This window comes from Carcharodon carcharias, chromosome 15, assembly GCF_017639515.1.
Source record: "Carcharodon carcharias isolate sCarCar2 chromosome 15, sCarCar2.pri, whole genome shotgun sequence".
In the NCBI taxonomy this organism is placed as follows: Eukaryota; Metazoa; Chordata; class Chondrichthyes; order Lamniformes; family Lamnidae; genus Carcharodon; species Carcharodon carcharias.
The window spans coordinates 101,501,327-101,522,101 of record NC_054481.1 but is presented as its reverse complement, the minus strand read 5'-3'; the positions used below and the strand labels follow the sequence as shown (position 1 = coordinate 101,522,101).

Here is a 20,775-nt window from a genome sequence, read left to right as displayed (position 1 = left end):
CCTAAAGTACATAAGTGAACCAGTTTTTTTTTAAATGATAATCAAGTAGTTACAGGGTCACCACTGCTAATGCTATTTTTTTAATTCCATATTCATTCAATTAACTGAATTTAAATTCCCCAGCTGCTGTGGTGAGATTTGAACTCATGTCTCTGAATCATTAGTCCCAACTTCTGGATTATCAGTCCTATTATTTAACCACTATACTACTTTTCGTAATTCTTACCATCACAATCATTGCTCCTTTGAATACTGTCCTACACAATGTTTGATCTCACTCTGTTGCACTTAAAACTCATTGCACCACTTCCTTCTCTAATTCATTCTTTCCCAGGTATCTCAAAATCAGAGGTTGCACAGGCAATAGGCTTTTAAATGCAAGCTTGGCTTTATCTAACCTCTACCTTTCGACTCATCTCATCTTTTTAATCTTGGCCGTGTCCAGCACATCAAAGAACTGTTCCAACACCAGGAATGATATGTCAGTGGACAGCATTGTGCTTCAGTGTGCTGTTCAGCAACATAACACACTCAGGGCTGGATTATCCTCCGCAACAGAAAGGTCACTGAGTGGACATCTGCCTGCGCATGAGACACCATCTAGTGGTTTTCAGTGATTTTCCTACCATTCTGTGGTTTAGTGCCACTGGGTCGAAGGGAAATGTGGTGTTGCTCTTAACACTTAAGAAACTGCAGCTGCTTAAAGGAACAGAAGCTGTTGACATTGAAGAAGATTGCAAGGCAGCATTGGTCTGAAATGACAGAAGGAGGGCCAGTATCAAAGCCTTCAGTTATACCAAGAATGTCCCAAATTTTCAAATACTTCTGCTGCAAGTGAGAAGGGCATGGAGAGATTGGCTTTCAGACATCCAAGAGAGGACGTTTCTGTAGCAGAAGGATCTGGCACATAAAGGGTTAACATGGGACTGATAACTGTACCGCCCAAACAGTGATGGAAGGGAGCACATGACCCGAACCTAGGGGCCAGTGTAGTGTTGGACAGAGCCATGTGTAGAAGCAAGTATGGAGGCAGCTCCCAGCTTGGACCTTTACTGTACCCATGTATATAGTTTCTAGCAGTTAATAGATACTTACTGTTGAACTGCCTAAGACTACGAGTACCTTAATAAGAGCTATCGAACTACACCTAACACCTTACAACTGTTTCAGCGAGTGCTACGGAGGAAAGTGGCTGAAGAAGTTTGTGCAACCTCAGCTAACCAATGAAAAATGTTAATGATCACTAATTAGTGACTCCAACAAATTAAGTCATGAGATCCCTAAGAATTCTGGAGGTATGACTCAACTTCCTACCTACCTTATATTCCTACCTTCTTACGTATCACGTCCTCACACTACAACTGATGATGCGAAAGCTATTTGCAAGGCATCTCAGGTCCTCCACTTACACTCCTTCTTCACCTTTCCATTGTGCTTCAGACCAAGCCCAAGACCCATGTGGCAGTGTTAGGTTCATAAGAGAAAGGAATCGCTGCAGACGCCCAGATGAAATTAAACATCGCGTTGATCAGGTGCCTTTCTCAACCTTTATGCAAAGGAAACAGTTGCCTATAAAATCTGTGGCAAGGAATTGGCATTTGTGGAGCCAAGGCACTCCTCCAACTGCTTAGTGTGCATAATGAGGAAGCGCTTTGGGGGCTCACGAGAAGAGTGGCCTGATTGACAGTCATCAAACATTGTCTGGGCTTCCACAAGAAGAAAGGTATTTGGGCACCATACTGCAACCAGCATCACGAAGAGAGATGATCTGGTCATTAATACATTGCTATCAGTGGGAGCATCCTGTGTGCAAATTAGCTGCCGCATTTCATACATTACAAAAGTGACTCAAATTCTAAAAATCACTTCACTGGCCTTTAGGTGCTTTGGGGTTTCCTGAGGTCAAGCAAGATGCTATATAAATGTAAGGCTTCCTTTGGAAAACTCATGCAACCCAAGGAACACCATATCCCCAACTCAAACTTTCAAAAGAGACGGGAAATTGGAGGTGGAAGAATCAATGTGCTTCATAAATAAAATTGTTGATAATGATCTGAAGGTGAAAGAGTTAACACCTGTATTGCGCCAGCTCTGCTGATTATACTCTCTCTCTTTGTTATCATTCATGTCAGGGATTTACCTGGTTTTGATTGTTGTTCCTCCTCATTTAGCTGACTTTCACATGCGGATGCCCCTTGTACCACACTCTCTTCTTTCCTCACTGTATGACCCACAGCCATGCTAGACAAGCGGAGCTCAATTTCCTCTCCCTTCTGATCTGAAAAGAAATAAACAGCTCGATTAAACTAGGAACGATAATGGCAGTGTTCTATTATTATCAAGGGACATTCGACTCAGTCACATTATTCTTTTCAAACTTCATGCTGCATTAATGCTCCACAGCTCTCTGATACCCGAGCCAATGAATACAAATGAATGGCACGCAGCATATTACAAGGGGCCTTTAATGGCCAAGTGGCAGACTGGCACTGGTGTGCCACCATGTGATGGTGCTTGAGTATTTCACATCAAGTAGTTTAAATGAAAGTGAACATCAGGTGAAAGAGCTGAGAAAATTACCAAATGACAAATAAAAGCTTTCAAGAACACAGGACAAAAGTGCCATCAACTAACTGTACATGCAAGAGTCCAAAGGGAAGCAGCAAGCACTTCTCTTCACCCGTGAGCATCAGGCCACAGCATGGTTGTGGGGTTATTCTGCAGGGAAATAAATTGTGCTCTTCTGATCTCATTTCTGAAGTGTACCCTTATTAAAATTGATAAAACAAACAATTGTTTTTAAAAACTGTTGTGTTAAAGATTTATAAAACGCAGATGCCCAGTTGATTCTTCCCCTAATGGCTATTGTTTCATGCTATGGCCAATAATTTCCTCAGATCTGTTCCAGCTTTGTTGTCACAACTTCACCAGCGTGTCAGAAATCCCATATACGCATGTAAACAGGACTTTTGCCACACTTCTGGCAAAGTTATCCATAATGTTGCAGGAGAAACTCTAAAGGAATTTTTCACCAGCGTGAGACATTAAACCAAGGCCCCTGTTTGCCCTCTCACATGGATGTAAAATCCCATAGCCAATATTTATCTCTCACCCAACATCACAAAAGCAAATGATCTCATTGCTGTTTACAGGACCTTTCTGGTTACAAACTCAATGCCACATTCTCCTGCATGACAACAATGACCACACTTGAAAAACATTTTATTGGCTGCAAAGTGCTTTGGGGTGTGCTTTGGGGAGGACATGGAAAATGCTCTCAATTGAAAGTTCTTTATTTCTAAGGCAATCGATATCACAATCAGTTTTGGTGACAATGCAAAAAAAATATATTGATTTGGCTTGGAACTGGTATGAACTTTAACAGTGGAACTGGGTCCAAGTTTAAATTGGATGAAAAGTTAAAGCAGTTTAAGTTTTATCTTGTAGAAACAAAGTGATTAAGAGGGACATTGCTGAAGTACATAAAATTATTACATTAAAGAGCTTATATATGGTTTCTTGCAATTCTTTTGAAATGTCTCAAAATACTTCCCAATAGGGAATTACATTATTTTGGAAGTCTGTTGTTAGGTGGCCATTTTGTGCACAGCAAGGTCCCACAGACAGCAATAGGGTGAATATCCAGCTAATGTGTAATTTCACCAAGGAAGCATATTCAGAGAAATTAGTCAAATGAAAAAAGAGTGAAAATTAAATTTAGAAGAGATCGCTAGTCAACTAGTCTTGAGTGCAGTTATCTATTGCGAGGATCACTCACAACGGTGAGCAAGCAATAGGAAGAGTGGTCTTTGTGGAATGTCTGCCACCTGATGGTGAATTGTAGAATTACAGCAATTCTCACTAAATTTTTTTGTATAAACTGGAAAAGCTTTTTGTGCATGTTTGATAGAACACTGCAGTAAACTTTAGACACTTCGACAGTTACTACTTTTTCTTTACTCCTGTTGGGGTAGTGCTCTTTTTGTACTACTCTCCTGGGTGTTCAGCACTCTGCTTTGTAAACAGAAACCAAGGGCCATGATTTTCGTCACATCAGAGAATGGTGAAAATCCTGGAAACGGCCAAAAATTCTAAGTTCCACCCCTGAACCCGGCATTTCCCATCTTGGTGGGGGCAGGACTGGAGGGCAAAGGGTAGTGGGGGGTGGGCATGGGTCAGCATGAGTTGGTACTAGGTTGGCATGGGGATGAGGCCATGGGAGTGGATGGGGACATGGGTTGGCATGGATGAGGCATAGGGAGTGTGGGGGGAGCTGAGGAATGAGGGCTGGAGGAATGTTTTTTGTTCTATAATAATTTATTTAAATAGTGCCAGGGCATAGGGGGCCTTGTGCACAGCCCGCCTCTGCACCCAGCAATCTGCACATTCATTCCAGGGTCACCAGTCCCGACTCCTGTTTCAGCCCATCTGTTCTCCCCCCACCCCTAATGGCTAATGGAAACAGCTTTTCTTTGGCTACCTTATCCAAACCTGTCATAACCTTATACACCACTAGCAGATCTCTCATCTCCTCTGCTCCAAGGAGAACAACCCCAGCTTCTCCAACCTAACCTCATAGCTAAAATCCCTCATATCTGGAATCATTCTGATAAATCTCCTCTGCACTGCTCAAGGACCCTCACATCCTTCCTAAAGTGTGGTGACCAGAATTGAATGTAATGCTCTAGTTGTGGCTAACCAGAAGGTTTAGCATAACTTCCATGCTTTTACACTCAATACCTCCATTAATGAAACCCAATGGACTTGCATCTTCATGAGGTGAACTGCTGTCAGTTCCCTGAAGACTGCTTGGGAGCCAAATGGTAGAAGAAACAGGTACTTGTGTTTGGCTGGACTCTATCAATGTAAAGACACCTTTCAATGATAAACATCTTGCAAAATTGGTCCAGATGGTTGTTGAAACAAGACTTCTATCGTCATTATGTGGAGTACAACAGCTACTGATTGCACACAAGCAAGGTGGCCTTTTGGGAAGTCCAAATCTAGATAGGGAGGGACAGGATGTTGGCTTGGTGTCCAACATTGGCTTTAGTGCTGATGAAAATTCATTCTGAAGCCTCAATACCTTAAAGCCTCAACATCACAAAACACGTAAGGGAATTCTGTTTTGGGGGGAAAAAAAATCAGACTTTTGGTGGCTGGTTTACATTTTACTTATTTCTGAGTGTGCCATTTATAAACCCAACAATCTTTAAGCCTACAGCCCACTGTCACATCCAACAGCCATGATGTCATGCAATACTAATGATATTTATTAATTGCATAGCTACAAAATCTCAAGGAGAAAACTCTTTGTATTTGCAATATTAATTAAAAATTCAGGCACAAACCCAACAGAAAGCATCCGAGACTGGAGGGTCTTGCACAATTAGGTAACTTCCAAAATAAATGTGAGCAAATAAACAGCTTCTATCTGCGTCAAAAGAGGCCAGGGAAACATCTGTCCTGAGAATCTGTGGGCTGCGATCCTGGTAGCAATGCCAGATTGCATCCTCCGGCACTGACCCCAGCACAGTTAGCAGGGTCATCAGGAGGGCAGATTTACATGGGCCCAGTCGGTGTCCATACCACTCATATCTCCGGCATTCATTTACCTCGTGTGACCAGAAAGGCTTGTTTACCATCAGTGCAGGGGGCAATCAGGGCATCCCTCAAGTACCTATTGAGCTGCCCTCTTCCTCTTATGGAGGAGATGAAGATCATCTTTTTTTAATAAAAAGGACTGACATGTCTCACCTGGAGTCCTCAGTTACACCCATATGGATGCCAATCCTTTTAACTGCTCAGTGCACCACCGTCCAGTGGTACAATCAGGGAAACATTAACTCCCAGTATATGGAGCCTCCAGATTAAACACCCTCCTCATTACAGCTCACCACTTCAGCAACAGTGGCCTTGGATGGGGGCAAGAGAGGCTTCCAGTATTGAGAGAGTTACGGCATTAGAATGTTAGATCTCCAAGTTAAATTCCAGGCCAAAGTCATTAAACTGACACGGAAACCATCCTACTATATTATTAATATATTTAATATACAAAGGGTTTCTTTCTTACATCAGCAAGAGTTGCCATTTAGAACCAGTTTGATGCAGAAGTGCCTTTGTTTCGCTCCTGTACATGGAGCACATAACTTTTTATGCGCAGATCTGACACAGTTGTCCTGCAACAACCAACAGTAACAAAAATCCATTATTTCCTGAGTCTCCCACTCTGCCTCCCAACTTAACGCGACATTTGATTGTACTATGGCCCGAGCATTCACAATTTTTGGGCTCAATTCAGAGCGAAGCTTGAACTGGATTTTAATTAAAGAAGTAGAGTCAAATCATCTATTTTGTTTCCCTTGGCTTGCAGGGTCCTGTTGGAGGCTGATTCAGAAATGTGAAAGATGGTCCATTCACATATTAAAGTCTGGGTTCTAACTTTCACACTGACATCCTTTTGAGCCTATAAGGGAGTGGAGGAGAAGGACAATAATATAAGGAAGTGGCATATGAAGGAAGCTTGATACTGTTCTCTCACAACCAGAATACAATGCCAATGTAAAAGGGCTTAACGTTTTATAGTTGGACCACAGCTAACAATGTTGGTGAATTGCAGGACTGGGAGGGGGTATTTGAAGGCAGCCTTGCTCCAGATGGCTATTGTACACTATAAGCAATCTAACATTTCAAAACATGGCTATGATATAAGTGCTGATGAGTCACAGGAAATCACATGCAAAATATAATTCATAATGCCAAGCTAAATGTATTAATTAATGGTATGTAGAGTGTTAATGTAGAGAATATGTAGTTTATCTTAATAAAGCTCCAAGCAATTATGAAACAGGATGTAACGCACTTTACATTTTCAGGAGCCACCTTGCCTGTAGGACAAACTGAATTAGTCACATATATCACTTCAAATATTTCCAAGCTGTTCATGTCCTGGTTCAATCAAAGATTAACTATGTTTAGGGGTGGATTTTTGCAGAGTCGGGAAGACTCTAGGGACTTTTAAAACTGGAGGGCAAGGCCTGGATATGCAAGTCCTGTTCCCATTTCCGACAGATCCACTTTTTGCCGGTAGGGGAAAGGGGGAGGGATGGGATTCACACAGAAGGAAACCTGAGCTCAGCAGAGCCATTTGAACTCAATGCTGACTTTAAACAGATCCCGTTTTGGCTGTTGCAAGCACCTTGAACCACAGTGTGGGAGTCACGAATTGATGAAGGAGACATAAACGCTCTTGAAGGGTGGATAAGATCTGCATTGCTGTCAGAAAGTTAAAGAGCATGGGATTTTTAAAAAGTTCAAACATTAAAAGAGAATAGGCTGCAGCTGTCACAGAACTTTAAAAAATCTCTCTGCTGGACTGCTTTGATTGACATGCCATCTGCAGCAGATTGGGGAAAAAATAATAGCATCTGTTTGTGCCGAGTTTCAACCTAGTTCTTTGTTGACATTTCCCCAAGGGCTATTATTAGGTCATTATGAATGCTTGACTGAGTTTCACAAGCTACAATTATCTCAGGGGGTTCTGAGTTCACAGTTTAATTGACAGTTTAAAGAAGTTATTAAATAATTATTTGTCTTTGATGTGGGGTCTGATCGAAGTTTTGATTCTATACAAAATTAACCATTTGAATAGATTTAAAAGTTTTGAACGGGCTCTTTCACTATCAAGTGTGTAGCAGTGAGAACTGAATAAGTTTATTAGTTAAATTTCCACATGGCTCCTGAGGTTTGCCCACGGTGGATACTGGGTGAGTGGCTATGGAAGTGGCATGGAGGATATGAGGGGCCATGGGCAGGGGTGGGGGTTTGGGAGAGAGAGGGAAATGCAAAGGGTGAGGGTTGGAGGGCCTAATAGCTTCTGAAACAACTGGGAAAAGGTCCCAGAGAACCAACGAGCACCTTATAACCAGCCTCCCTTGGTACCATTCTCATCCCTGTGTATGCCTATGCTCTGCTTCTGGGGTCAGCGAGCCCAACTCCATCCCAACCCTACTGGAGTGAAAATCACACATTTGGGGTACTTTTACTGGGGTGGATCGGGCAAGTAAGGAAATTTCCCAACTCAAACCACCCACCTCGGTAGCAAAAGTCCAGCCCTTAGAACCTGCCCAAACCCTTGAATTAATTTAAAGTGTATTACACTGAATTTTACAGCACAGAAACAGGCCATTCAATCCAACAGTTTATGCTTCCCATGAGACCCCTTCCATCTTATTTCATCTTATCCAATCAACATTTCCTTCTACTCCTCTTTCCCCCATGGTACTTACCTAGATGCATCTGTGCTACTCGCCTCAACCACTCTGTGTGGCGCTGTAACATTCTAACCACTCTCTGAGCAAAGGCATGGTCACATGTTATAGGGGAAAAATGTGGCAGCCATGGGATGAATGAACAATCAATTTGTTTTGGTTAGTACCGGTTTGAGGGTGGAATGTTGCCCAGGGCATTAAGAGCATATCCTGCTCTGCTTCAAATCATGCTATGGGTTTTTAATATCTATCAAAATCAATAGATAAGGCCTTGGTTTAAAGTCAAAATCCAAATGAGAAGATGTATGATGATCCAGCATTTCCTCCGTACTCCCTCGAAGTGTTGATCTAAATTATGGGCTGGGATTTTCCAATCACGCCATGGCAGTAGCGCCATGGGGGATGTGGCAGTCCAGCCAAAAGTCCATTGACTTTTGGCAGGACCGGACGACCCTGGCAGCATGCAAGGCCAGAAAATCCCACCCAAGAAATCAAACTCTCTGAACAGACTTCAACCCAAGACCTTCTGATCTGAGGTGAGAGCGTTAGCCTTGTTCAATTGCCTCTAACACAAAGCAAAGCAGAGAAAGCCCATGGAATTTCTGATGGGGAGTTAGAAATCAGTCACTAACCAAGGTTTCAACTGCCTTTGTTCATGCTGCATTGATACTATAGAACCGCCTCTTGAATAGTGTCTTGCCCACACAGTTATACTCACGGATTTCTGGAAAACGGACGGTTTACTTTTAAAACAAAATGGAGAAGGGACACTCTGCTTTGACACAAAATGGAGTTGAGAGGTCAGTGAACTCTTTCCTTTTCTGTCAAAATACATGAAACTACACAAGGCTGGAAGCTAGCCTGCTTGTCCAGACAGGACTTAAAAATGCAAAAGACCTTTAGGGATATTTCATTAAGACATTAAAATGCAACAAACCTTTCCTTATGGATTAATGGCTGCTATATGAACTTGCAGACAACTTGGCTTCAGAATGGAACTCCACTGAATGGGTGCAAAAAGAAACCATTCTATCCCAAGGAGATACAAATGGATGGAACTCAAACACTATTGTATGCCAATGGTCAAGTCATCAGAGACCATTTGTGTGGATAACGGAAAGCAGATACTATGGTCACCTGGCAGAAATTTTGATGAGGTACATTTATTCTGACACATTTTTGGGAGCAGAGAGAATGAGAGGGAACAGATCCAGACTAGCAAAGGAAGCACTCTGCCTAGGACCCATCAGCAGGCAGAGAATTGGGGTGAGCTTTTACCTAACAATTTGCAGAACAAAGCCAGGTTTTCACTACAGGTTTTCAACTGCAGTGAAGCCAGAAACATGTAAGCCGCTGTGAATTTGTCATCAGAAACTTCCAACCTCCATTTCTTCTGTGAACCAAAAGAAAATCATCAGCCTGCAAGTTTTCAAGACTGAAACTCAAGAGAATCAAGGGTGATAGTCAAATTTTGGACTCTTAGGATCGAAGTGTATGCTTGACCTTTTGTAATCACGTGTGTGTGTGTGTGTGTGTGTGTGTGTGTGTGTCTGTGTGTGTGTGTGTGTTGTTGCAAATACAAAACTTACGAGAAAATCTGTGTTTTATCTGTTCTTGAGAGTTACAGCACTCAAGGGGTTAAAACACATCTCTGTCTCCAGTCAGTCAATTGGTGGAAAAAAAGGGAAACCATCCTATCATCTCTCCCCTGTCCGTACCAGTAGTCTGAGAGTCCAGTTACCATGTACACAACTGCATTCATACCACATATGACATGAAATTTGGTATAACTGATCAACGGTGCACACAAAATGCTTCAAATACTTGTCTTTCCTCAAACACTGGCAAGGTCCCCACAAGCCAGTAAGTGAAAAATGCATCACCAGCCTATGCAGGAAAGGATCAGCTACCCAAATATTCCACCAGGCAGTAAACATTGTAGACCCCCTATCAAATAGCAGGGCTTATATTAACTGGGAGTTCTTGGTACCAATGCCAGGGAGGGTGAAAGTGAAACATTCATACTTCCACAGCTCTATCAGATGATGGACATGAGTTTTTTGCCTTTGGAGCAACACCGCATCATTTTGGTCATAACTTCCAAGCTCCCCATTGGATTTGGGGAGGTATCCCAAAGATGCACTGGGGAACCCCTCTTCAAACTTCAAAAGGTATGGGTTTGCCTGGCAATTGGTCAGAAGTGCAAACTTCCTTTGGGAAATTGCCTGGTTCTGGAAAAGTTCCAAAAATGTGATTTAAATCACAAACTTAGGATGGTTCTGGCTGTGTTACACAAATTGCTACTCAAAAACAGTTAGAAGAATTAAAGCCTCTTCTAACTTTGGATAACTATTGTAAAGACACAGGCCGCGCCCCAAACGGGGCTTCCCTACATCCCGAACCCCTCAGGGGTCTCCACCATGCTCCAACTACGCTCCCCAAAACAGTAATCCCCACCCGACTCCCTATGGGATTCCCCCCCGCCATGATCCGCGATTCCCCTCACCCAGAAAGGCACAACTACCCCACCCGCTGACCAAGCACCCCCCCCCCCTCCCCCACCCACTCACCCAGACTGGGCCTCTGACACCCCCCCAACCCTCAATGTCCGAACTCCACCCTCCCACCACCCCCTCCATGATGTCCAACACCCCCCACCGCTCTCATGATATCACACCCCCTACCCCTCCCCTGATATCAGATCACCCCTTCCCCGATGTCCAACCTCACCCTTACTCCCCTGCCGTTGTCCAAATTCCTCCCCACCCCCCCAGTGTCTGAGCAAGGTATGGTCCATTATCTTAACAGTCATTTAAAATTGTCACCTATCCTGTTTTGAAGCAGACATTCTAAATTTTGACTAGGAAGAACAAAAATTCCTAAAAGTGTCAACTTTTATCGGATGATACTACGTTTACCTCTGTCATTCCAGTTAGTGGTGAGGCCCCATTTGTCTGTTCTCGTAGCTCAGCTGGGTGTGAAAGTCAATTCACTAGAGAAAGGAGCTTCTGCTTATCATTCCTACCTCGACTGATGTCATTAAAAAACATTAATTGGGCATCCATCTCATCTCTATTTGAAATCGTTCTAAGGGCAGGAAAGGTGAATGGCATGACAACCCCCACACTCTTGACTTCCACAGCATTCTCCTGCACAGTGCTCCTCAGAAGGTGGCAGAAGTTGGAGGTCAGTCATCTCAGTTCCAGGACGTCACTACAGGAATTCCTCAGGGTAGTGTCCGAGGCACAACCATCTTCAGCTGCTTCATTGATGATTTTCCTTCCACCATAAGGTCAGAATTGAGGATGTTCACTGATGATTGCACAATGTTTAGCACCATTTGTGACTCTTCAGATACTGAAGCTGTCCATGTCCAAATGCAGCAAGACCTGGACAAAATCCAGGCTTGGGCTAACAGGTGGCAAATAACATTCATGCCATGGTTGAAGAGGGAAAGGCCATTGATGTGGTGTATATGGGCTTCCAAAAGGAGTTCGATACAGTACCACACAACAGACTTGTGATGAAAGTTATAGGTCATGGAATAAAAAGGACAGTAGCAACACGGATACAAAATTGGCTGAGTGATAGGAAACAGAGGGTAATGATTAATGGGTAATTTTTGTGCTGGAAAAGGTTTGTAGTGGAGTTCCCCAGAGGTCAGTATTGGGACCCTTGCTTTTCCTGATATATATGCATAAGTGATCTAGATCTTGTTGTGCAGGGGACAATTTCAAAGTTTGCAAACGACACAAAACTTGGGAGAATTGGAAACTGTGAGGAGGACCGTGTAGAGCTTTAAAAGGACATTGACACATTGGTGGAATGGACAGATAGGTGGCAGATGAAGTTCAATTCGGAAAAGTATGAGGTGATACACTTTGGTACAAAGAACATGGAGAGACAGTATAAAATAAAGGATACTATTCTAAAGGGTATGTAGGAGCACAGAGACCTGGGTGTATAAGTACATAAGTCATTAAAGGTGGCAGGACAGATAGACAGAGCTGTTTACTGGTTAGACCTCAGCCGGAGTACTGTGTACACTTCTGTGCACCAAACTATAGGAAGGATGTGAACACATTGGAGAGAGTGCAGAAGAGGGTTATGAGTCCAGGGATGAAACACATCAGTTATGAGGAAAGATTAGTGAAGCTGGGACTGTTTCCCTTGGAGAGAAGAAAGCTAAGAGGAGACTTGATAGAAGTTTTCAAAACCATGAGGGTTCTGTACAGAGTAGATAGGGAGAAATTGTTCCTGCTCATAAACAGATCGAGAACCAGAGGGCACAGTTTCAAAGTGTTTTGCAAAAGAAGCAAATGCAAGGTGAGAAAAAATGTGTTCACACAGCGAGTAGTTAGGATTTGGAATGCACTGCGTGGAAGTGTGGTGGAGGCAGGTTCAATTGAGGCATTCAAGAGGGCATTGGATGATTATTTAAACAGAAACAATGTGCAGGGTTACGGGGAAAAGGCAAGTGATTGGCACTCAGTTAAAATGCTCAGAGAGCCGGTGCAGACACGATGGGCCGAATGGCCTCCTTCTACACCGTAACAATTCTGTGATTCCGTGAATGCGCTGCCTGAGCGTATAGTGGAGGCAGGTTCAATCGAATCATTCTAAAGGGAATTAGACTGTTATCTGACAAGTAAGAATGTGCAAGGGTTACAGGGAGAATGCGAGTGAACGGAACCAAGGGAATTGCTCATTTGGAGAGCCGGTGCAGACATTATTAGCCGAATGACCTCTTTCTGCACTGTAACAATTCTGTGGTGTGCAAGCTGACTGCTCAATTTCCCTATATATTGAGATGTGCTTTGGAACACCTGGCCACTAAAAAAGCTTTACATAGGGGAGACTGTGTCATAGTGGTAATGTCACTGGACGAGTAATTCAAAGGCCCAGGCTAATGATCTGGGGACATGGGTTCAAAGCCCACCATGGCAGCTGGTGGAATGTCGGGCAGTAGGATTAGGCTGGGTGGCTCTTTTTTGGTACAGACATGATGGGTCAAGTGGCTCTTTCTGTGCCGGAAACTTTATGATTCTACATGTGACTCCAGACCCAGAGCAATGTGGATGATTCTTAAATGCTCTCTGAAATGGTGTGGAATTCCGCTCAGTTCAAGGGCAATTAGGGGTGGGCAACAAGTGCTGGCCACAAGCACACGCACACACGTTCTTTCATTAAAATACAAACTGGGTACCAAAGGTCTGATTTTCCATCTTATGTGGTGGAGGCATTCATTATGGGGCACTCGTCTCAACGAAATACCCCAAGGTCCTTTTACAGAAATATGGTTGCCAAGGCTGAAGAGGCAATTTTATAAGAGGTGGGAGAGAAGCAGCAAGCTTCAGAAATTAGGGAATGAGTCCCAGAATAAGGTGGTTGAAGGTTCTGCCACCAGTGATGGAGCAATGAACATGCAGAAGACCAAAGCCGGAAGAGCAGAAGATATACGCAGATGGAGAATTGTGTAATAATACAGTAGAGAGAGGCCACTGGCTGATTTGCAAACAAGGTTGAATATTTTGAAATCAATGAAAGAATAAGAATAAAAATGCAGCATTTTCACATCCTAAGGAAGTGCCAAAATCCCTTATCACTAATTAAATACTTTTGAAGGGTAGTTATTGGTGTAATGTAGGAAATGCAGCAGTCAATTTGCACCTAGCAAGCTCCCACAAGTAGTAATGTAATAATTTTTTCGTGATGTTGACTGATGGATAAATATTGGCCAGGACACCTGTTCTTCTTCTAATAATGCCATGGGGTCTTTTGTGTCCATCTGAGAGGGCAAATAGGGCCTTGCTTTAACATCTCATCCATTTAGTGGGATACAGAGTTATTGACGGTCACTGCGGGCTGGTAAGGATTGGTGTGCAGCATAGGGTGCAGGTTCCAGAATTTCTAACAGAATTTATGGAAAGTTTATCAAATTTTAATAGCCAGAACTCGAGCCATCATCGACTCCCCTCCTCCTTACACTAACCTCTGCAGCCATCTGTCTGCATTTAGACTTGGCAAAAGATATAGCCTGTTTGTAGAGTGAAGGAGGAAAATGTGTCTAATTGTTTCTTATCGTAATGGGTACTGGCTCAGCCTAGGCTTCTCCTGTGTTCAAGGGTTTTCAAGAATCCAGATGCCGTGAGGGGTAGATTCCTATTCTACATGTTTTGATTTTACTTCTGTGATTCCTATAATGATTGTCAGAAGTTGGCTAGGACTGCTGTTTTGTCCCTGATTTATGGCCGTTTCTACCAGTGTTCAGGAAAGGACTGCGTCAAACACATACCTAAAGAGGCTCCAAAGGAAGAAAGGCAAGAGGGGGAGGGTACAATTTCTATCTGAACTTTCTATTATCTTAAACTATTTTGACATGAAGAGGAAAGTACGCACCCAGCCATCAATTTTTCTTCTTTCCTGAATGTACTGATTCAATATTGGGTGGATGTTCCATATTCCATGTAGCAGTGAGCACCTCTCCTAAGTGGCCATTCTAAATAGGCAAATCCGGACTGCGAATGGCACAGGCCATTCGATCAAGGACAGGGGAGAAAGTAACAGCTGGATATGATCCACACACAGATGCTCTCCAGCAGGGATCACTGAATAATGAGAAGGGACTCGAGCCGATTTATCCCTTTCCTACCCAGAGGTGCTGAGGCACATTTTCACTGCTTCCTCAGCTAAAATCAGCTAACACCTGTTGCAAGGTTGTTTGGTGTCTCACTGAGAGGTCTGGAAGCTTGTGTGATTGAACATAAGCTGTTTATTGTTAACACACAACAATGAAACTATCTCCAAGGTATGGCGCTATCTAAGTGCTTTCTTCATGCTGAATTCCCTCAGATTCTCTCTACATCACAATGTGGGCAGTACTGTTCTCCAGTCCCACACTAATCTTTGCTATGCCGAACACCCTTATGCCACACTTCCCCCCAAATCTTAACCCAATATATTTACAAAACAATCTTTCTTTACATGCTACCCCTTCTCCCCCCATCCCGCACCCGCCCCCACCCACACCCAAGTCTCTGACATTATAAATTCAGACGGTCTGGAGGCTTGAATATTCTTCCAGATCTCATTTTTGTCCTATTTGGAGGAGTGGTGAGTTTAGTTGCTTTGAGCAGACCATGTTGGTTTGGAGTTGAAATCGTAGTATTCCATATTTCTGGCACTTGGCTGTCTCCATCTGATTCGCTTTTTGCGCTCCTTCGAGTTGAATTTCTCTTTATCAACAACACGTCTGCTTTGTTTGGGCACCGTGGGTTTGTCCCATTCCTTCCAAAGGGAATATTCACTCGTTCATTCATGGAGTGGATTTGGGCTTTCTTTTTCTGCAATGTTCGCAATGATCTTCCTGAGAATAGAAGGTGTCTCTCCCTCATGTTTGAGCATCCCTCAACCATGAGCTCAACCTACAGTTTGGCTTCCATTGCCACACTATGTTCACTTCTGCATCCTTGTGACTCACTAAGGTGTGCTTTGATGAGTTGGTGGTCACTGCTCTCCTGCTCCAGCGTTGACTTACTGCTGTGTGTTTCAGATGATGACTGCAGCTTCATTGCTGTGGTTTTCGCTAGTCGTGTGCCAGCAACTGTTGGGCTCCGAGATTGGGGCTCATCATTCTCCTGTGCACCTACTGCTCAAAGTATGTTGGGGCTCATCTGAAGGTTTGGCTGATCCAACCGAAGAGGAGCTTCTGCCGTCATCTGCGAAGGAGTTGGATTAACCGGCTCTGCAGAGTGAAGACAAGTTAGAGATGAAGTCCCAGTTGAAAGTATCTACAACTGGTGGACCTCACAGGAACCTGCTGTTCCCTGTAGTTGATGACAGAGGTTGCTTTGACGTCTTCTGCCGTTTTGAGGAGGTTAAGGGCTACATAGGCATCCTCGCTTCAGAGAGAAAAGGATTGGTTTTAGATGACATAGAAAATTTTGAATATTTGTTCGTGACCATACCGGAATGGTTCTAGGTTATGCCTGCACCCGAAAGGCACATTCCTCCAGGACTATAGAGTGATTTGTCTGTTGTTCATAACCAGAGGTCTTTCAGCCACAGTTCCTTGTCTGAGAGAACCTTAACAGTGGCTCCCATGTCTAATTTGAAATTGGTGAGGTGACCATTTACAGATGTCAGCATTCCAAAAGGAGAATCCAAGATCCTTGATCCCACCCAAAGAGAATGGTTGGACTTCATCCTGGTGTAGTATCTCAATCTCATTGACTGTTTTGGTATTCTCCAAGTCTCGAGGTCCTAGACTTACACAGCTTTCCAAAGTGTCCCAGCCAGTTGCAGTTGAAGTACTGCACAGAGATTGTTGGGCATTGCTCTAACCTGTGAAGTCATTTGGCTTCACAATGCTGGCGTGGTCACCCACCATCTTGTGGTCTGTTTGGGTATTGCCATCCTTGGTCTGGAGTCTCCATGCCCTTTTGTTGCTGTATGAGTTGGAGTTGCACTATACAATGCTTTAACTTCACCATGTAAAATGGGCTATCGTTGTTGGTGGATTTCAGACTGCCTGAATATTTGGATGGCTTTTTCTAGGATCAGATCTTCTTTTGCCTGTAGCATGTCCAAAAGGGGATTATCAGCCACTCCAACTACTATTCATTGTTTTATGAGCTCTTAAGGTTGCTGTAGCCACAGCCTTCAGCCAATCTGTATAACCCATTTATGAAACAGTCAACAGATTCTCCAGGCTGCTGGGCTCGCTTACTGAAATTTGCTCGCTCTAAAATTTAATTGAAAGATTTCAGAAACTCTTCAAACTTATCTTAAGATTCATTTATTCCTTGCCTCTCAATAATGTCATCAGCAATCAAGCCTACTGAGTACAGTAGTGTATTCACTTGTTCAGCCTCCGTCTTCTCGTCTAATCTTGAAGCTATCGCGTATCTTTAAAATCTTTTTCACGAAAGCCCCCAACTCTGTACCCGGTTTGGCCCTCGTCTCAGCCCAAACTGGATCTGGTAGTGTTGATTTATTATTATCCACTGCCATTCAGCACAGGGGAGCACAGTTTTAAATGTTGTGTCTGTTTTAAAGACGACGCTGCAGTAGCCATTTTTTTTCTCTTCTTCCCATGCTTGTCAGGTTTTGGTGGGCTCCCACTGCGATTGCAAGCCTGATTTCAAAGGGATTGACTTTTTGCAGCAAATCTTTAAATCGAAGGTCTGGGTCCTTTAGAACATTTTTGGAGTATTCCATTAAAAGGCGATTCCTGGCTCTGGCTGAGGTTTTAAAAATTTTTCTTCAACGGAGCTCGGTTGTCAAATGGTATGGCATCGACCCTGGGCCCGGGCTGGCCGTGGTGATTAAACAAACAGATTGCTCTGCTGGATCAATGCTCTGAATACTGTTAAAGGCTAGTTCAGCCTTTGTACTGAATCTTGTTTTTTTTTGCTACTCAACCTTGTGATCTGGCTAGATGGGGACTCACAATGGACCTCCATGTGCCTCTATATACTCCTTTAGCTGCATAGTGTATTTTTCTTCTGCCCTTACAGCCTCCACATCTGCAATGCAGCTTCATTTTAGGCAATCTCCAGTTGTGTCTTCAGTTCAGGTTCTAAGACCCCTCGCCAAATTCTCTGGGGTTCTGGGTTCATTCATTAGCTACTACCACGTTGTAAAGTTGTTTGACGTCTCACTAAGCAGTCTGGAGGACTCAGATTCTTAGATGTTTACAGCACAGAAGGAGGCTATTCAGTCCATCATGTCCGCACTGATCAACAAAGATCTGACTACATTAATCCCATTTTCCAGCGCTTGGCCCATAGCCCTGGAGGCTATGGCAATGCAAATGAATATCTAAATACTTTTTAAATGTTACGAGAGTTTCTGACTCAACCACCTTTTCAGGCAGTGAGTTCCAGACTCCCACCACCCTCTGGGTGAAAAAATTTCTCCTCAACTTCCCTCTTAGCCTTCTACCTCTTACCTTAAATCTATGCCCCCTGCTATTGACCCCTCTACTAATGGAAAAGGTGCCTTCCTAGCCACCTTATTTATGCCTCTCATGATCTTATACACCTCTATCAGGTCCCCTCTCAACCTTCGCTGCTCCAAGGAAAACAAACCCCAGCCTATCCAATCTTTCCTTATAGCTCAGGCCCTCCAGCCCAGGCAGCATCCTGGTAAATCTCCTCTGCACCCTCTCCAGTGCAATCACACCCTTCCTATAATGTGATGACCAGGGTTGCACACAGTACTCCAGTTGTGGCCTAACCAATGTTTTATACAGTTCCAGCATAACCACCCTGTCTTGTATTTTATGCCTTCTCTAATAAAGGCAAGTATCCCATATGCTTTCTTAACCACCTTATCTATCGGTCTTGTTCCCTTCAGGGATCTGTGGATATTCACATCAAGGTCCCTCAGACCTTCAGTACTTTCCAGGACCCTACCATTCAGAGTGTAATCCCTTGCCTTGTTAACCCTCCCCAAGTGCATTACCTCACACTTTTCTGGGTTGAATTCCATTTGCCACTGCTCTGCCCACCTGACCAAGCTTGTGGGATTGAACATAAACTGTATACATATATTAGGTATAGCCCTACCTAACTGCCATCTTCAAGCCGAATTCTCATAGACTCTCTCTACACACAGTCTACTATCGTGTTATTCTATATCATAATGTGGGTGGTACTGATCTTCAGTCCCACATTCGTCCTTGCCATGCCGAACACCCTTTTGCTACAATGCCAACCAGGAATTAATTGCAGGTTTATTTGGCCTAACATACAGTATTCATACCCAATGAGGCAGCCAGGCACAAAGTTCTTAATATTTGCTAGCAATGCTCCTTTAACAGCACAGTATCGACAAAACTGTCTGAATGCATCATTCCATCTCTAATACAAGGGCTACCTAAGGAATTGATTCACATTGATACCAAACCTTTCAGTCTTCCTTCCATTTGCTGCTAAGGCAAAAATTAATCTAGATCCAAATCATTTCAGCCCACTTCAATTTATTGTTCTAGAGTACCAACCTAAGCATCTCCAGATTGTAATATCTGGCTATTTCTTAAATTAATACAGTGGACCTGACCTCAGCCATTCTTTGTATAAACCCATTCCAACTATTGATCACCATTACGCAAATAAATACTTCTGGACGTCTAACTGAAAGCTGCCCTTCACAGTGCAGACACAGACACAGAGTCCATGTCCTGTTATACTGCTGCTCTGCCACATCTGAAAGCACTCTTTTGGATTTAGATTATCCCGTATCTGCAAGGTTCCCTCAGGCATCTCTTTACAAAGGTGAAGAACATGAAGATCTTACGTCTTTCTTCATAATTCTTTCCTCTCACACTTAGGACCACCTCGTTGTTATTCTTTGCACTGCCTCTATGTGACTGTTATGTCACAGTGACCAGAACTGTGTGCAATTCCTCAGCTGAAGCCTGATTAGGACGTTGTATAGCTTCAGCATGAACTGTGGGGATTCCGTTCGGCACAATAATAACATCCTATTTGCTTTATTTAATGATGCCTCACACTGTCACAGGATTTCTTTTGGCTTCTCCCACAAACAACGTATTAATGATACTCATGTAATGTGTGTCAATTTAGTGTTACCCTGGGAATAAATTAATACATAAAGCTCTCCCTCAAGGTAAACTCCTATTATATTCCTTTTAAGAAATCTTTCTCAATTATTGGACTTTTGCCTTTTCAGGAACAGGACTGTTTTTTATTTAAATGTGGCATAGGTAGGTGTACATAAATAAAATCTACTCCCTTTTTGTGCAGTAGGCTGTAACGATGACATACTTCCAACCCTACCTTCCTCTGTCCAATATGACTAAACACCCCTATATAGTCACACACATGCACGTATGCAGGTAGACACACTAGGGTTGCAAATCGTCCCCTATTGTCCTGGAGTCTCCAGGAATGAAAGGCCAATCTCCCAGACACTGTTGCAAAACAATCCAGGAGGAAATTCATTGGACATTTAAATGAAACTGTGTACTTTTTGTGTACTTTTTCCACTTCCTTTGTTTATCAGTTATAAAAATATTAGACATGAGCAAAAAGGGCGTTTGAGTGATAGTCAAGAATTTTCCAATTGTTAAGGAAGAGCCGGTCTGCTTTCCAATTAGTAGCTTGCAGGGATGGATGTATCAGATGCACCAATGAAGGGTGCACACGGAGGCAGAGCAGTTCATATATCATTGCACCCAAGTGTCCCACCGTCGAGAGGCTGAATACAATATGATGAAACCTTCTTGAATATGTCATATCACAGTTGGAAACCCTAGTACACACATAGGTTGGCCCATGCAACAACTGCACTCATCCCAATTCAAGGTTCGGGATCCAATGCTTCTCAAAGCTACTCCCAATGCATCCAGAGATGTCAGTACGCACACCTAAGTCTACCCAATACAATTACATCAATTCCAACACAAATACCTGCAGTATCATCAACAAACGCCTATAGTTAACCAATTCCAACATAATACACAACTATAAGCAAACAC

At 43.2% G+C, this 20,775-nt stretch overlaps 1 protein-coding gene across 4 annotated transcripts in view; it reads right to left on the bottom strand.

The window, feature by feature from the left end:
- The window catches only part of LOC121288259 (rho guanine nucleotide exchange factor 10-like protein), a 176,658-nt gene that overhangs the window by 121,458 nt on the left and 34,425 nt on the right, over positions 1–20,775 (bottom strand). For 3 of the 4 annotated variants that reach the window (XM_041206761.1, XM_041206760.1, XM_041206763.1), the window contains exon 3: positions 2,141–2,278. In XM_041206761.1, coding sequence (XP_041062695.1) covers positions 2,141–2,278 — 138 coding nt within the window. The remainder of the gene's footprint in view (positions 1–2,140; positions 2,279–20,775) is intronic. The other variant, XM_041206762.1, reaches the window with a different exon arrangement.